Source organism: Condylostylus longicornis, unplaced genomic scaffold, assembly GCF_029603195.1.
Source record: "Condylostylus longicornis isolate FDR11 unplaced genomic scaffold, ASM2960319v2 ptg000048l, whole genome shotgun sequence".
In the NCBI taxonomy this organism is placed as follows: domain Eukaryota; kingdom Metazoa; phylum Arthropoda; class Insecta; order Diptera; family Dolichopodidae; genus Condylostylus; species Condylostylus longicornis.
This window is the reverse complement of record NW_026578017.1, coordinates 13,718,852-13,738,581: the sequence shown is the minus strand read 5'-3', so window position 1 is coordinate 13,738,581 and position 19,730 is coordinate 13,718,852. Positions and strand designations below refer to the sequence as shown.

The window sequence follows — 19,730 nt, the reverse complement described above, 5'->3', positions numbered from 1 at the left end:
GGGTAAACAACACAGGATATATAATATTGTAGTTTCATAGCAATTTCCAGCATTATACCACAACAGTCTTTGCATTTATATTAAAAATTGCGAAAATATGGTAAATTAATAATTTTAAGAAATTGTGTTAAATTCTCTGGCAATAAGTTTTGAATTTCGTAAATGGTATATAAAAACTTAATTATCATTTATTAAGATCAAGACTAAAATTTATTAAAAATATCAAAGCTTTGATATCGTTCGATATGTTCATGGTGTACATTAGTCTATTCTATGACATTGATTTTATTTTTTATTTTTTATTAAATTTATAATAAATTATTATTGAAAAATATTTCGTTTTATTCAACTAAAATTTCTAAAAGAGAAAATTTAAAAAATTTTCTCTGCCAACCAACTGTTGCGTTGTACTACACAGTATAAAGTATGGATGATACATACATATATACACATAAATTTGTACACAATTCGAAACTATCATAGTACTTTAATTCGCCCCTGACAGGGTATAGTAATAATCTGATGTTTTATTTAAAAAAGTGTACTAATATTAAAGTAGACTAACATTCTACTTATTTTCACAGACAATTTCTATTATATACTTGTCGATTATCTATGGGCATATGTATGTAAACCTAAAAAATAAATTATTACGCACATATATGTATGTTTAAATACTCAATAACATCGAATTAATATAAAAATTTCCATATTCTTCCATATTCAAAAAATGAATGAATATAAGCGACACAAATTTCTTATATAATCAATCTTTGTTTTACTAAAGTGTAAATATATACACTTCTTCATACACCATAAAAAGTATATATTATAAGGATCTACAATATTTTATTAAAATATATTATGTATGTATGTAAGAAAGTACAGAAGAAGGAAAGGAAACTAAATTTAACGCAACAAACAACACATTAGAGGAAACACTTGAATAATTTTCATAATATTATATTTGACTTGCAATGCATATTATCATATAAACTACATACATACACTTATATATAACTATATAAATGTTTATATAGTTATATATTCACATATTATAATATTATCACATTATACTATCATAAGGAACCCCCAAAAACCTAATATTTTGTTCTATATATATTTTTCTTTCTTTTTTTATTATTATTATTTTTCCCTAATGAACCTTTAACATCTTACAATGGCATACTATTCGCTATTAGTTTATATGTTATAAGAGAGTTCTAAAAATATTACACATCCATATTGATATATGTATATATACAAGCTGTTGAGGCAGAAAATAAAGTAGTATTTATAGTAGGTAGCAAGGTAATATTTTTAATATCTTTATTGTTCAAAATCGTTTCTATAAACATACACACACGTATCATGTAAACAAGACCTAAATCTGAATGTATATTTTAACATACGTACATATTATACTTTTTTTTCTTAACTTGTGCTCCCTATATTTAACTTCTTCCCATTTGGGACATTAAGTATTTGTATATAAAACTAATATAAAAAAAAACAAGTCAAGAAATTATGCATATACGAAGATAGTAGAGGAACTATTGTGAATGTATTTAAAATAAGAAGAAAATAATATGCACAAACAACATAACTAATATAATTTTTATAAAGGAAATTAATTTCCATATTATGAAAGTGAATTGAAACTTTGGAATATATTATTTTTTCTCCGTTTATAATGCAAAAATGTAAAATTATTATATACGAAATTAGATAATGGTTATTGGCTTTTATTTTTTTGCTAAAACCTTCCAAATTTTGATATACTCTGGACTAGATGATAGTATTAAAATTTTTATATAAATTTAGAGGTCTCACTTACGACTCGTTTAGGCATCTAAACAATTTCATCTTTCTTGTTTCGCATCATAGTGCAGAATATGAGATGCATGAACCAATTATGTGAATGTTGTGCGAAATTGATTTGTAATCGTCTGTTTTTTGTACGCATATAAGTAACAGTGTGTTTAAGGGCAGATTATAAGGCATTTGTTTTGCTATACTAAATTCTTGTACTAAACAATCGTATGATAAAACAAAAAATAATTAACGTAAAATATATTTAATTATGTGAGTTTGCATTAAACGTACTGTCATAGCACTTTATACTCGAGAATAAAAGTAGCTCGAAAAATGTGTTCTTCTCAATATTTAACAACAGTAAATTAAAATTATTAAATTGCCGATTTCAATATTTTAACAATTATAAATTATTTTTTATTATATAATTTTACATTTAACAAATTATTTTGCTGTCCTGACACAATTTCCGTGACCAATAATTAAAATGGCCTATAATTTCTGTATACAAATTTGACAAATAAAATCGATACTATATACGTAATACAAACGTATATAAAAATTCCTAAAGTTTAAAAAACTAATTTTACCTTTTCTTTTTTTAATAAAAAATACAATCGTATAAAAACAAGAGCAACATTGAAGAACATTTTGTTAAACAACAATTTAATGTGTTTATTTTCACTTTAATATCACAGCTCGTATATCGAGTTTACTTATACGAACGTAACATATTTTTTTGTTTTATTTTCCTAGAAAGGATCAAAAATATTTTCACATCTTCACGTATACACCCCAAAAGTATTTCTTCACTTTCTTGTATATAATAGCTACCTTTTTTAGAAAAGTCAAAAATTTTATTATTATGTAAAGAGTAAAATAATATTAAAAATTGCTATAATTTCCTTTTACCTTTGTTTTATTGTTGCAGACTATTATGTAGGTATGTATATTGTATGTGTAAGTAAAGTAAATTAGTTTAAACCAAAAATATTTTAACCAAGAAAACCAAGAGAAATAGAATATGTGCTGTAAATCATTGGTAAATGAATATTTTTGGAATCGAGAAAAAATTCGTGTATTTTTTTTTTGGAGCAGGGAATTTTTTTTTTTGGGATGAAAATTTTCTACTCATTAATGTATGTATATATGTGTGTGTTTATAAAATAAATATACAGAATACACTTGAATATTTTATAGTCTTTTTAAAGATAATTTATGGATTTTGATTAAAGTTTTTCTTTTAACTCTACTATACATTTAGTTTTTTTTTTTCAACAAGAACACTTCGATATTTTCAATTTGAATATTCATTGTGTTATTAGTTGGATCTTATTAACATAATATAATATGTGTAGTATAGGAAATGTAAAAAATTATGAACATTTTAGTATTTCGGGATAAAAATTATGATGAAAAGAGAATTTCATTAAACTTCCTTAATACATATTTCACATATTAAAAAATCAAAAGTTTAAATTCAAAATCCATTGAAAGAAGACTTTGGATTGGAAGGCTTGTATATATTTAAAATTTTTCTTTTAAAATTTTTTAACATATTAACGCTCTTTCAATTGAAATAGCAAATAATTAATAAATTATTGATAAAATTAGCCGCCATTTCCAAAATACACATGTACATTAAGTATTTGCCGTAATATATGCAAAATTTATCCATTATTACCAAAATTTTTTTATAATAAATTGGATAAAATCTTATTGTTTCCTGTTCGGTTTCGATTTCCAAAATGAATTGTAAACCCATCATTAACTTCAATTTCTTATATATTTTTCGTCTTACTACAATTTATTTTAAAGAATAGAACATTTTGTATATTTGCGACCTATTTTTTTATGCAATGACTTACAATTACAAATTCAATTTTTAAAATTATATTACTTACCTACATTTAAATTTATCACAGTTCCTTATGTTACGCTTATTAACAAACCTTTACAAAATATAACAAATATATAAAATTTTACCCGATTTCATAAATTTCACACTATGCATATTCGTGTATAATTTTGTACATAAATTATTTACAAGTATTCAATAGAATTCATTTATATTCAAATTTTTGAAGACGTGTCAGACTATAAATCTCAATTTTATTCACGGTGTCAAAATTATTGAAAGAGATGGTATATGTGTATAAGAGATACATGTAAATTTATAATATAAAACAGGTATGTATATGATAGGTATAACAATATACATAACTGTTATAACACATATATACAATCTGTGTTTATACGCATTTGTACTACAATTTTTCATTTTTTACGCCTAGATGAACTGAAAAAATTTTCCTTTTTTTTTTGTTTTTAAAGTCGACTATTGGAAAGAAAAAAAAACGTTCAAATACATTTTAGTTTGGTATCATGTACAAAATGAATATGTAGGGGAAAGAATTGATAAAGTTACAAATATGTAATAATACCACATGTTAACATGGTTGTAAATGAAATTTGACAAGTATAATATTTGGTTTAGATTTTTTTTTGTCTTTGAAATATTATGTATTAAGAATAGAGACGAGTAAAAATGTTATATAATATCATTGAGTAATATTAGATTTTATAATAAATATAAAGAAAAAAAAAATAAAATAGGTGTCAATTATAGGTGTACTCAGTTGGGAAATTTTAAAATCAAATTTAAAATCAACTGCTCTACATGAGTTGCTTTAAGAGTTTCAAATTACAATAACAATTGAATCAGGATGTTCATTTTGTATGCATATAATAATTGTATTCATTTAAAATTAAAAAAATGTTAAAGTTTTAGGAAAAAATATGAAATTCACTAAGTATAATTACTATAAAGATATAAAATAATTGATGTATAACAAAATTTTCCTAAATTTTCCTAAAGATGGTATTGTTAACCCAATATTGATTACATTTATTAATGTAATATTTTGAAGTTTTGTAAATTCTTACATGGTGTGTTAGTATTCAAGGTCTCAGTATTTAAGTTCGCCACTACCAAAGAAATACGATTTTTGTGGTTATTCTACACATTACTGCAATTGTTGGTAATTAACTGTAGTCTATACACTTTGAAAAGACTGTAATATTTAATTTACGAGTTGAAGATCATTATCAAAAAGTGTAATTATTTGGGACATACAGTTGGGCATTTTTAAAAATATATTGTTCAAACCATATTTTTTTAATTAATTAATTGTCTAATAATTTAAATATTTACAGTTAAACAGCCAATATTGAAATTTTTTTTTTCTTTTCAACTTTCTAGTTTGAAGAAGATACAAGACCTGTGAACTTTATCAACAGAATTAATACGTAAATAAACCTAAACAATATATGTATGTTCGTATGTATAATATTGTATGATTTTAAATTGTATCTTTCCAGCCTTTTTATTACCACGTATTAATTACATCAGCGAAATACCAAAATCATCTCTTAAACATTTCATTAAACAGTTTTAAACTGAAATTGTATAATTATTTCAAAATATTTATTAACCGTTATCAAATTATATATTTTTTTGGAAAAAAAGCTTTATATTCCAATTTTTTGATATTATATGCATTGTACATACTTACATACACAAGGTAATAATAAAATATTCTTAACTCTAAATGAGCCATCTATTGGTAATAATTCTTAGCTTTTAGTTTTAAAAGTAACAGTAACAAAACTTGTTTTTTAAATAAAAGCTTTTAGTTTTGACGAACATTAATCGTTTAACGAACTCTTAACGAATAATGAATTTTAAATATCAAAAATTTGATAAGTTGAAAAGTGATAATTAAAAAACCGTTAAATAAATACTGTTGTATTGCAAATCATTCAAAATTTTTAGAATCTAGTCGAAAGGTATTGGAAATTTTATGAATTCAAAAAGAAATTAATGCAATAGGTATGTATATAATTTGAACTGAAAATTTAAGCAGTTGCCATTTCAGAATATTATAAATTGGCATTCACATGATAGATTCTGAAAACTCTTTACACATTGCATCCTGACATTCGTGCGGAAAGCATGTGAAAATCCATTTACTGCAAGGAATTATTGCGGAATTAAATATTTCTTCACTGGTCCTCGTTAATTATAGGATATTAGTATTAGTAACAACTGATTGCGACATTAATGAAAAGCAATTAATTAAAATTTCTCTTATTTTATTACCAAAAGCAAAAAAAAAACATATTTAATCTAATTAGTTTTTGTTTTCGTAAAATCAAAAACTCCCGCACAAAAATAACATTAAAAAAAAAATAAGATCACATATAATACAATTTTGTTATAGCGAAAAAAGCTACAAAATAACAAAAACATAAAAAAATATACAACTAAAAATTTAACAACAACAGAAAAAAAATTGTATGTATATACTATATACAATATACAAATTTAGTTCTAGTCTAAATATTAAATTTATTACACTTAAATTTTATATTTCCCATTATAATTTAGCCTTTGTCTAAACCCTATCTAATACCCTATGTGTAACAAGGAATAAATATACATGATGTATACACCCTATTTTAAAATACTGTCCTATCTATATGACAAACAGCATGATTGTCCCCTAATAACTCAAATTTTATTACGATTACTTCTATATTACAATAATCAAGAATTTCTTTATAACTTATTATGAAATCTATAATTTAAAAACTATACTATGGTCAAGAATATTAGGATTCTAATCTTATACAAGATTACCTAATTTCATAAATTTTAGAATAAACGTTAAAATATCAAAAATACTTGTCAATACAAGAGTTAGCTATTAGAAAAACTAAGTCGTAAAAAATACAGAATATATTTTACAAAATGAATTCACATAAAAGACAGCCTTATTTTTGTATTCTAAAACCATAAACGCAACCAATGATTACAGACCAATATAGTTCAAATTTCAAAATGTTATACAAAGAAACTACTTATTTCATATGCAATACTTTAGTAAAACATTTTCTATTAGACTGCATTTGGCTTAAATTATTTCTAATTTTATAATTTATACGATTTTATTTAAGAAGGATAATTTTTAATAAATTTAAAGGATTTCGCATGTCTAAGTTCTAATACTAAAAATTTTAGCATAATCTTAAATTTAATATTTAGAACATACAAAATGAAAAACATTACAATGTAATATTTTTCAGATTTAGAACAATTCATCTTTTGGATATAAACTATCCCATATTTCCATTTTTTCATTTTCCGGTAATTCAATATATTTCAATTTGCTATTAATATTTAAACATTTCAATTTTTCTCCTTTTTCTAAACTCTTCCATTCAACATTTTCTAAAACTTCACCATTTGGATTACCATTTTTAGCGAAGTTTGTTAAAAAACCTGTCATTCTCTGAATAATTTTATATTCAAGAGCATCTTCTTTAAGAACTTCAGCAATACAATTTAAGAATATATATGATAGATCATCACCATGACATGCACCACGTACTCTTCTACCGCACCATACAATACGAATATGATTGAAATGTTCTGAATCAAAATCAAATCGGTAAATATATGTTGGTGCTGTTGCATATTGTAATCTAGATTTCGCAGTTCGACTTAATCCATGCCAAAAATATTTGAATGTTATCACCTAAAATTAGTAAGAAAAAAATAGGGTAATTTCAATAGAGATCAAATCATTTTATAATTTAAAAACATATAGTGGCTTAAAATTTTGAATTAATCATAAATTAATTATTATTCTAACCTCACAATATTGCATTCTAGTTTTAGGATCACCTGCACCAAGTTTTCGATCACCGAAATAGCCCTTTTTTATTCTCATCCCATATTGATGACAAATCTCACTATTTCTGTCCAAATTCAATTCTAATGGTACAATATACTCGCAATCATTTAAATTTTCCATTATATGCGGATGTTTCTTAGTTTCTAGGAAATTTAAATCAAAATTGTAGGAATCAATGAAATTTATTTATTTAAGGTATTTACCTGGATATGAAAAAAGCCCTTCAAATGATGTTCCACCGAGAATCATTGGTATACTATTACCCCAACAATTTCTCATCATTTTAATTGGATTTTCCGGTATAATGCAATCATCCATAATATATGGTTCTATAACTGGCCCATACGGGAATAAAATTTGATTTCGACGTTCTTCTGATGTTAACAACTTTGATTCAGCTTTTAATACTTCTTTTGGTGTAGCATTCATTAAAAATTTATAAACTTCTTTATCTTTTGGTAGACCCGTATAACCGATATTCTTTGCTAAACGATATGCCCATTGTCTTGGTGGTACTCTTGCCCATGGTGTTATAGCACAACCAGACATTAAAACCATTTTATGAAATAAATTTTTTGTTTTATCTGTTAATGACATGTAGTGTGTTGATGCACCACCTGCACTTTCACCAAACACAGTTATATTATTTGGATCACCACCAAAATTATTAGCATTTGCTTTTATCCATTTTAATGCTAATACTTGATCTTTAAGGCCAGCATTACCAGGTATACGTAACGATTCATCTTCTAAACTCAAAAAACCTAAAAGTATAATATTACATTCACATGTTATTTAATATTTAAAATTTTTCTAGAAGAAAAAAAAATTTATTTTTATACAGGATCCAGTCAAATTTTAAAATTTAACAAATTTCCATCACCTTTGAAACCAATCACCTCTAAACCAATGTATTTTAATTTTCTTTTAATCGACATAGATTTTCAAATCTAATTTTTCTTTAGTTTAACTAAAGTTAGTTTAATTCACATAACTTATACTGAATCCTGTTCAATATCAAATTTTTAAATTCAACTCAATTCAGCTAATTTTTTTTTTGGGGAAATTCCTCGAAAATTTAAAATTTTTAGTTACAAAAATATAAAAATTATGAAAATCAATGAAAATTCTTACCGACCTTAACACGATCACGTATACATTATGATGATTCAAAATTTAAAGGGAATGAACTTTGAAGTTAATAACAATTTCTTGTAAAAAAAATGAATTCTGAATAATTAATTATTAATATTTCTGATGATAGTTTATGATTAATTCACACCGAATGAACATAAAATAAACATTAGAAATTTATTATTACAACATTGTAAAAATTATGAAATTTCATAATCATTAGAATTCACAAAATTTTTGGAACCAAATTTTACAAGCAAATACGATTTTTGTATTTTAAATCCAATGAAGCCAAGTGTACTTTGAGTCTATTATTAAACATAACAATTCAATTGAAGTCTGGCTTTAAAAACCACCTTCAGCTGTTAAATAAATTTTTCATTAATTATGAATGCGAATTTTTATCTTCCTCAAATTAATAGTTGTAGTATTGTATGTATTAATGATCCCAACAATTGGCAAACAAAATTTTATTCTAAATAAATTAAACAATAATTGTGTTGGTTAAAAATTCCTTAAAATCTAATTATCATACTCAAATACTGAATGTGCAAAATTGTGATAAATCTTTGATTGTTTTAATTTAATAATAATTGTACATAATGCAAAGTAAATCTAGCCAATTGAACTAGATTCTAGTGCAATTATTACAATACAATAACAAAGTGTTCTCATTAAATATTTGCTTTGCAACAAAAAACTTATTACTGTTTTTAGCACTTTTCCAAAAAATTTTTTGAAAAAAGTGCTTATTATTCATCATACCACACAATTGGTATGAAATTGTATAAACGTACAAATTTGCAAATGAAATACCTGTGAAATGAATTATATATCAAGCGAAAATTATTCTTATTTGCACAGAATTGAAGTAGTGTGTATGAATGGAAGCATAAAAATATACGATTACAGTATGAACATGTTGAAAAATTAATGCTTAAACTAACATAAATATTTGATATTCTGCGTTGAGAATAAAGATTAATTTTCTTTATTGAAATGTTTAGATAGAACTACTCACAAGTGTAATTACAATATATTTACCTATTTTCTAGTTTTATACCTATTTTCTAGTTTTATAAATGTTCTCATACTTATTTTAGCATAATACTATCAAGTGAATCTATTTTGAAGACTATTAAAAACCAAAATACTTTTCATTAGGTGAAATTTTTTATGTAAGAATTCAAAGTTACTGATTATACTTAGAAATATAAAGAATTTCCTAAAATAAATTTTTGAATTGAATAGCAAATTATTAATTTTTCGCTTATTAAACCTTAAATAAATGGCTTTATTATACCCGTACGAACGTATGTTCGAAGGGTATACTAAATTTGCCTTACCGTTTGTAACGCTAAGAAATAACGGTGTTAGATATAGACTCAAGTGTATGTTTTTGATCAGCGTCAAATTCTGAGTTGATTTAGCTTTGTCTGTCCGTCCGTCCGTCCGTCCGTCCGTCCGTCCGTCCGTCCGTCCGTCCGTCCGAACGATAACTCAAAAACTAATTGAGCTAAGTTCACCAAATTTTCACAAATGATTTATTGTAGTAAGTGCCAGAACCCTATTTAAATTGGACATGATCGGGGTACCGGTTCGGGTAGCTGCCATACAACTTCAAAATTCATTTGGCTATATCTCAGAAACTATAAAAGTTGTGGTATTGAAATTTCACACAAACGAATATATTAGTAGGGCCAATGTGTCTTATAAAAGTCGTTGAAATTACTTGACTCCTTCTGGTACCTGCCATACAACTTCAAAAGTTATTTGGCTATATTTCAGAAACTATTAAAGCTATGGTATTAAAATTTCACACAAACAAATATATTAGTAGGGCCAATGTGTCTTATAAAAGTCGTTGAAATTACTTGGCTCCTTCTGGTACCTGCCATACAACTTCAAAAGTTATTTGGCTATATCTCAGAAACTATAAAAGCTGTGATATTGAGATTTCACACAAATGAATATATTAGTAGGGCCGATGTGCTTGATAAAATTCGCTAAAATTTCTTGGCTCTTTCTGGTAGCTGCCATACAACTTCAATAGTAGTTTGGCACAACCAGTATTTTGAAAAACACAGTACTGAAATTTTGCATAAATTAATATGGTAATACGGCAACTTAAAGTCATAGTCTGCCCCATAGTTAGTTATGGCACATTAGTTATTCGCACATAGGATAACAAATTCGTACGGGTATCACAGAGTTGACAAGGTCAACTCTATTTTTTTTCTCGTTTTTCTGTTAAATCCACAATTTCTGTGAGTGAAGAAAAATTCGAAATGAAAATATTACAAGCAAGAATTTGTTATTAAAGTTTACTTTTTTAAGTTCTTTGCTTTAACTTAAAAAGAATGGAAACATCTTCAGTACATGTCATCAATTCAGAACACATAAATGACAAATTTTCATTTTAATTATTAATTACTACATGTGCGTACACCGTAAATAGTTTGTGTTATACTTGGTTTTCGTTGATCATACAATATATTTGACTGAATATAGCACAAAGTAATTAAAATATTTTTAGCAAAATTTATTTTTAATGTTGAAATAATACTGAAAATTTAAATCCTAAACATAGTTATTTACTATTATGGTATTGCAATACGAGAAATGACTTTCAACAGCACAGCTAGTATAAAGATATTTCATGTAAAATATTTTTTGTAAATTTATTAAAAATATTGGCACATAACAAGGATATTATAAAATTACACTATAATAAAATTGGCATTAGCCACACTTAAAGCTTTATAATAGCCTAATGCAACATATTTTTTGCGTTGCGTACCTTGAATACCTTCAGAACTAAATTAAAGATTAGGGTAATTTTTTGAATGACAATTAACCCATTACCACATATTTTCAAAGCTAAATTTCATTTCGTATGATGTGTGTTTTAAATTTTAATAAAAAACTTATGACATGAATGCAATTGAAGCAGAATTTTGTAAATCTTTCAAAAATTATCATTTGAACATATAAAATATCAGACTTAGAATCTACATTTGGGACATTTACATTAGGCTATTGCTTTAATTCGTGTTTATTTGAAAGCAATTTAAAAAGTTCTTTTTTGCTAAGCTTTAAAGCATAATCAATAATAGTTTAAATTGTAAAATTTGTAAAATTTTCAAAATATTTTGTGCATTTATAAAAAAAAAATGAATAGCTACAGCTAGCCCGTTGCACATATATTTGTTCAATAAAAATTTTTGTATGCACACATATAGCAATTAGTAAATAATTAATTTGCAACACTGCTTTTATAAAACCTACTAAAATTATACAAAATCTTTTCGAAACAGACCTGTTCAAATAATTGAAAGCCTCTTAATACTCCTAACTAAAGTACTATTTTGACTCACTTATATAGAATACTTTTTTTGTTCTGTTCAAAATTTCCAGTAAATAAAACGAAATATTTTTCTCAAGTTCTTTAAAAACGTTTTTTCATTTTTCTCAATTTTAAAAAATATATTTCGAATTTAATTGTAAATAATTATTATAAATTAATTATAATAATTATTTTAAATTTCTTGTTTCTTATTTTTTAATCATCCTCAGGTACATTAACAATATCTCGATAAAAAAAAGTGAAGTAATTAAAAAAGAATTAAAATTTTAATTTTAAATTAAAAAAATTAAAAAAAAACAGAATTAAATTCTATTATAACTAAAATTTTTCACATTATTCTTTATACACAAGCTTAAAAAATCATACATTATATACGAAATGTATGCACATACAATAGTACATGAAATACATGTATACTTACATTATACATTATAAAAATTTTCAATAAATACAATTATACTCGTATATTTACAATTTATATCAAAATTTAATACGCATATAACTTTATAGAAATTATTATTGTTATATATAGTTTAATATTAATTATTTATATAGGAAAATTTAAAAAAAAAAACAGAATATAAATCATATTCCCTATATACAACTTGTACATTTAAATTAAATCTACACTCTCATATAAACTATCCCAAACTCTCATTTTTTCAGCTCCTGGAAATTCTATCATATCACTGTGTTCCATTGAAAAATTAAAACATTTTAATTTATTATCTTTAATTTCAATTTCAGTCATTGGTTGCCATTCTGGGAGATTCATTTCAATTGAATTTGGATTACCGGTTTCAGCAAAATTTGTCCAACATGTAATTAATTCTTGTATTGCTTTTAATTCTTTTGAATTTTTTTGAACATCCGGTGTTATTGCCGATAAAAATATATAATTCATATCATCACCATGACATGCTCCACGTACTTGCCATCCACACATTAATTTTCTAACTAAATTATGTGTTGGTGAATCAATATCAAATTGATATGCATAAATTGATGATTCTTTAGATCCATATGTAAAATGTGATTTCATAGTACGTTCAATACCATGCCAAAAGAATTTATATGAAAATAACTGGAAAATTTTTAAAAGCATTTAAGAGAAAGTTTTTAAGATAAAAATTTTTCTGTTAATCACATAAAATGTATTTTGTACGTATCGACAATTCTAAATCTGATTTGTGATGGAAAGAAATTTTTTTGAATGATTTTCGAAAACCTTCACACGAAGTCTACAAATTAAGTTCATCCATTTTTTATTTATTATTATATCAAATACCACGAATGTTGGTCTCAACTTGTGAGTTCAAATTTTGTGAGCTAATAATATACTTAAAATATAAATTCTTGGGGCTGTATTATGTTTTTGTACTAAATTCTAACCATTTGAAAAACACAATATTGAGAACTCAATTTAAAACAATTCGAAAACTTTAAAGGATCATTAAAGTTATTTTATAAAATACAATTCAAATACAATAGTACTTAAAAAAAAATCATAAAGAACGAAAATACGAACAAAATCTCATTAATAATTCTAGAGCATATAGAAAATTCTAACAAAATTCTTTTACATCATTTTAGAAATGTCGATACTTGGAAAAGAAGAATTCAAAATGCTTTTCTTTTTTTTTTCTAAAAATCAAACAAAAAACTTACATCCAAATAACATCCTAAAACTTTTTTGTATAATTCTCTTGTGGGATTATTAGCAAAATTTTCTAATTCTTTTTCATCAAAGAATGTATGAGTTAAACGTTTTCCATATTCCATTGATTTTTCTGATCCAATTGTTAAATTTAATTCTAATGGGACAACATATTGGCAATCACCATTAATCCATTGTGGATTTTTCTTTGCTTCTAAAAATAGAATTTTTTCATTATTAATTTCATGTAAAAATAAATAAAAATAAAAAAAACGAAATCCTTAGCTTTTTATAATAATATTTTTGTTTCTATTGTAAAAATAAAGGAGCAACTTTCAAGTTGGCTTGTTATTGTGAAAACAGATTTTTTGCTCTTAGTTCTACATAAGAACTAAAGAAAATAGGAATTTGAATCGTATTTCTTTCATATCATTTATAATACATGTAGAAAATTATAAGTGGGTTGCAAAATAATTTTACAAAAATAATTTGACTCCATTTTTCTCATTAAGCAAAAACTTTTTATGTCTAGATCGAATTGAAAATTGGATTCGGAAGTGTCTTTAACAGACAACTGGGAACAATTTTTTTAAATATTTCGAAATAATGCAAAAGTTGACAACTTTTTTTGAAAATTCACTTATAAAAAAGTTCACTTTTGTATAATAAACATTGAAATCTCGAATGTGTGCGGAAAAATAACAAAAGTAAAATAAAAAATTTAATATATTTTCTTTTCAAAGAAAATTAAATTTAATTGGGCATAAGCAAAGAAAATATTTATCATAACTTTTAAACTGGAAAAATATTTTGAAAATTACGTAGGTTGCATTAAAAACAAAAACCCTTAGTTGTGATTTTATTGTCAGAAACCAAAACGCTGAATTTTAAGAACTCTACAAATAACTTTAATTCATGTATAAAAAACACAATTATGTAGGCATATGAACGCTGTTTGCAAAGTTAAGCCAACTATTAATATTAATATCAATAAACTATTTCATGTTAATTTAGCTTTGAATTTGTATGCCTAAATACAGCTTTTTGGAATATAAAAAAATACATTCTATTACCAGTTCATTTAGATAATTCCTAATAAAAAATTATTGGCCATGGTCGTATTGGTTAAATTTAAAATTGCTTAATTCAGCTAAAAGACTCACCTCCGTAAAAAATTAATCCTTCAAATGATGTACCACCAATAATCATTGGTAAATTACGTCCCCATCCTTTTCTCATCATCAATTTTGGTTCTTCTGGTACAACACATTGATCTGTTATATATGGTTCGATAACTGGTCCAAATGGAAATACAATACAAACATGACGTTCTTCATTTGTTAATAATTTTTGTTCAGCTTTTAATATCGCTTCACTTTTAGCTTTATTTAAAAATTCAAAAACTTTTTCATCATGATCAACACCATTATAGCCCATCTCTTTGGCTAATCTTAATGCCCATTGTATTGGTGGTACTTGAGCCCATGGGCATAATACTGTACCCGATTGTAATATCATTTTTTGAAATAATCCTTTTGCTTGATCAGTTATTGACATATAGTGGGTTGAAGCTGCACCAGCACTTTCACCAAATAATGTTATATTATTTGTATCACCACCGAATTGCGCTACATTATTTTTAATCCATTTTAACGCTAATACTTGATCTTTAAGACCAGAATTTCCGGGTACATTTACATTTGGATCTTCCAGACTTAAAAAGCCTTTATAATAATATTGTTTTTATGGCGTTTATATTTTTTTTCGTTTTTGTAATTTTATATTTTTTTGATTTTTGTTTTGTTTGCAGTTTTTGATATTTTTATGAAAATTGCATGATGAAAAATAAAAACAAAAAAGACAAAACAAATTTTTTTTTTTTTTGGAATGTTTGATTTTTTTTTTTTTATATTTTTTCACTTTGAAAAACAATGAAAACTACAACAAAATTAGCAACATGAAAACAACATAAAATTATAACAGAAGTATTTAACATTTATACGTTACATACATACATACGATTATGCGGTTTTAACAATGAAATTTTTAATGTTTTTTTTTTGTTTTGCATGACAGGATGCTGCTGATGACGAGCTGATAAATGACGAGCACATGCAATGAAATGCAAGTAAACTAATTAAGAATTTTAAAATTTATAAAGCATAAGAAGAAATAGTATAGATTTAAATTTTGGATGTGAACAAAATTGCAATTAATTACACTTTGATTTTATTTAAAATTTTGTGCAAAAATAATTTTAAAGTATTTCTAGCACTACACAATTAAAAATTAATTATTAAATCTACAAACATGAAATATTTTAAACATGCATTAAAAACAAATTTATTTTAAATTTATTCCTCTTAATACTCTCACTAAATTTACACATATATAGATTTTTGTTATAACAGTTATTATTGGTAGTACAATTTTTTGTTAAATGAGTTAATCGGAGATTTAAAAAAAAAAATTCAATAAAAAAATAGATGAAAATAATGTTATACTTATATCTAAGCTGTGTTCGATTATAATATAATCGAACATAGCTTAGATATAAGTATAACAATGTATAACAAAACAAAATGATTGGATGAATGATTTTAAACACTTGATGCACAAAAGATATATACGATAGAGAAGCACAATAGAAAAAAACAAAATATTTCAAAAATATACAAAAAAATTTTCAATATTCCAATAAGTTTTTTACTTACCGAAAGGTCCAACACGATAAGTAATTGATATTAAAACGACATCCTTTTGCATAAAATAATCTGGACTGTATAAATCTTTAATTGCACCACCAGTTTCAAAACCTCCACCATATATCCAAACCATAACAGGAAGTGGTTTTGTTGGATTTAACTGTTCAAGTGTATATAAAAATGAAATTAAAATTTTGTATATGTAACGAGTATGTATATTTAATATTTTGAATATCAAAAAAAAGTATTGACTTTTGATTCGAAATACGAAACTGATTTAAAAAAAATTTTTAACTAATTTCAATATATTTTTGAAGTATTAATTTTATAAAGTCAGCTAAATCGCCTTCAAAGTATTGTAAATCAATGAGACTACATATGTATGTACAAATATTGAGATAAAAAATTTTGTTTTAAAATCAAGATTTCGACTGTAAAAAAGTATGATTTAAAATATGTATGTATGTACTTACATTTTTTGTGTAAACATTCAAATATAAACAATCTTCACAACCTTCAATTTTTTTTGTAACTAAATTTGTTTGCATTGGCATTGGACCCTCCCTTGTACAATCACGTACTTCAGTCCATGGTTCTGGTGGTTGTGGTGCTCGAAATCTTAATTCACCAAATGGCGGTTTAGCAAATGGAATTTTTTCAAAACTATAAAATGCATCATTCCATATTGATATTCGTTTAACACCACGTATTGGACCGTATGATGTTTTCACAATATGTTTTTCATTGGTTTTCAAACGATATTGCCGAAAACGAAACCGAAAGAATCTGAAATATAAAAAAAGAAAAATTTTATTCATATTTTTAGAATTTTTATAGAAATTTTTAAAATTAAAAATTGTCAAATAAAAAATAATTGCCTAGAATACTAGATACACCATAATTTAATGAACTTAATTATATTTGTGAAATTTGAGAGCTAATAATATCACTCTTTAATTGTTTAAAATTTCTATTTTAACCATTACAGATGACTTTAACGTTGTACATTATACAATAAATTTTTTTGAATCATCAGCAGGCAACAATAACTTTTACTCTAAACTGCTTTCGAGCAAAAAAAAATTGTCTGATCAAAATTTTTGAATTTTAAATGTTGTTTAAAAAATCTGCAAAATATAATCAGAATTATGACCCAGTCGTCTTTTTAATTAAATAATTTTTATTGTTCTTCAGAAATCCTTTTAATATTCATTAAATAATCAAATTGCACTCTAAAATCTGACCTCTTGTCTGATATGATAACATTGCTTTTATTATATAATATTGGTAATCTTATATGAACGGAGCATACTGATAAAGTATAATTTAATTACTAATCTTGTAGTTTCCAACAAGACCCAAAAAAAAATTATAAGTTGAATTCAACTCTGTGCTGATAACGAAAAATTAAGATTGTAGCACAATGCTTATGAAATTAAATAACAACAAATACAATTAAAACCTACAAAAAGAAGAAAATGAGCTCTTCTATCTATATCATGGTATTATTATAATATGACCAAAGGTCTAAATCCGGGATGAATCACACTTTAATTTTTATTTATGTGTGTAGTTATTTAAGAATAAGTCAACATTTATTAGTGAAATAAAGTAATAAGAACAAAAAAAAATTACTTAGTTTTTATGATATCATAATTTGAAGGTAGAGACGACAAATCAATAACAAACAATAAAGGACACGTGCTTTCAAACGAAAAATGAAATATCTGTACGTACTATGTCTATATTTGGTTTATGAACCAAAGCTATTAATTTTAAAATAAAAACAAAAGATTGTAATGCAAAAGAAATTTTCAGGAAATTCCATAAAACATGAGTTGTTTATCTTCAATATTCTCTCAGACTATAAAGAAAAAATAAAAATAAAGCAAAAGAAAAACGAAATGGGTACAAAATATTTGTTCTTTTTCGATTTACTTTAACGGGTTGCATGTCCATAAAAAATTTGATGTAAGGAAAATGATAGCCCTCCCTATATATTATTCTACTCATTCAAAAGTGATTTCGGATGATAATTACTGAATTGGTGTAATTGCCATGAAGGGAGACCGAATTACCTAGTATCTACAGCCAAATAACTAAAATCTGCTGAATAACTCAATGTAAACAACATTTTTTATTTAAATTAAGTTTAAAATCAAAATAATGTTTGCAATTCTTTGTTATGTACTTAGATTTAGTAAGAAACTGACCTTAAACTCCAACTATTTTTATTTGCAATTTAAAACAAAATAATATTATAAAAACAAATTTAAAAAAAAAATATTATTTGTTTCATTATTAAAATACTAAAACTTTTTATTACCACCGCTGAAATTTATTACGATTTTAGCTTTTTAATTGAAAACCAGTTTAGAAATTTTATACCTTTAAACATCTTTAACGTTATTCAAGTTCAATTTTAACACAGTATTAAAGTAAAATCGAATATTTATGCAATTAATTAATAAAATAAATAAATTTATTAATTTTATATTTCTTGTTTTCCTTAATATAATAAAATACATATTATGTATATGCACTTATATATGTGTGTACATATAATAACATTATCTTCGTATTTTAATTACATAGAGATTATTAAATATTATAAATTTTTATTTTTAATTTTATAAGACATTTAAAGATAATTAATTATAATAATAATATTGAAAATTATTTTGCTTATCAGTAAAATTTATAACGGCCAGACTGCAATTATTCTATTTACTTTTGCTTTCCTTCAGTGACATTCCGTCATATACATTAACATACATATATACAGTATGCAGTACAGTATACTTGATGGGTTTAAAGTTGAATTTTTTCAATGTGAATAAAATGTGATTTAATACAAACACATTCATAATTATACCCGTACGAACGAATGCTTGAAGGGTATACTAAATTTGCCTTACCGTTTGTAACGCTAAGAAATAACGGTCTTACATATAGACTCAAGTGTATGTTTTTGATCAGCGTCAAATTCTGACTTAATTTAATTTTGTCTGTCCGTCCGTCCGTCCGTCCCAACGATAACTCAAAAACTAACTGAGCTTAGTTCACCAAATTTTCACAAATGATTTATTGTAGTAAGTGCCGAAACCCTATTTAAATTGGACATGATCGGGGTGCTGGTTCGGGTAGCTGCCATACAACTTCAAAATTTATTTGGCTATATCTCAGAAACTATAAAAGTTATGGTATTGAAATTTCACACAAACGAATATATTAGTAGGGCCAATATGCCATATAAAAGTCGTTGAAATTACTTGGCTCCTTCTGGTACCTGC

The 19,730-nt window shown here is 24.8% G+C and overlaps 1 protein-coding gene across 1 annotated transcript in view; it reads right to left on the bottom strand.

The window, feature by feature from the left end:
• Positions 1–5,953: 5,953 nt before the first annotated feature.
• The window catches only part of LOC129610868 (esterase B1), a 58,650-nt gene continuing 44,873 nt past the window's right edge, over positions 5,954–19,730 (bottom strand). Inside the window, exons 2-9 of the mRNA XM_055523637.1 lie at positions 16,911–17,223; positions 16,447–16,597; positions 14,896–15,456; positions 13,744–13,946; positions 12,691–13,159; positions 7,778–8,338; positions 7,533–7,717; positions 5,954–7,415 (exon numbers count right to left, since the gene is read on the bottom strand). Coding sequence (XP_055379612.1) covers positions 6,966–7,415; positions 7,533–7,717; positions 7,778–8,338; positions 12,691–13,159; positions 13,744–13,946; positions 14,896–15,456; positions 16,447–16,597; positions 16,911–17,223 — 2,893 coding nt within the window. The 3' untranslated portion in view covers positions 5,954–6,965. The remainder of the gene's footprint in view (positions 7,416–7,532; positions 7,718–7,777; positions 8,339–12,690; positions 13,160–13,743; positions 13,947–14,895; positions 15,457–16,446; positions 16,598–16,910; positions 17,224–19,730) is intronic.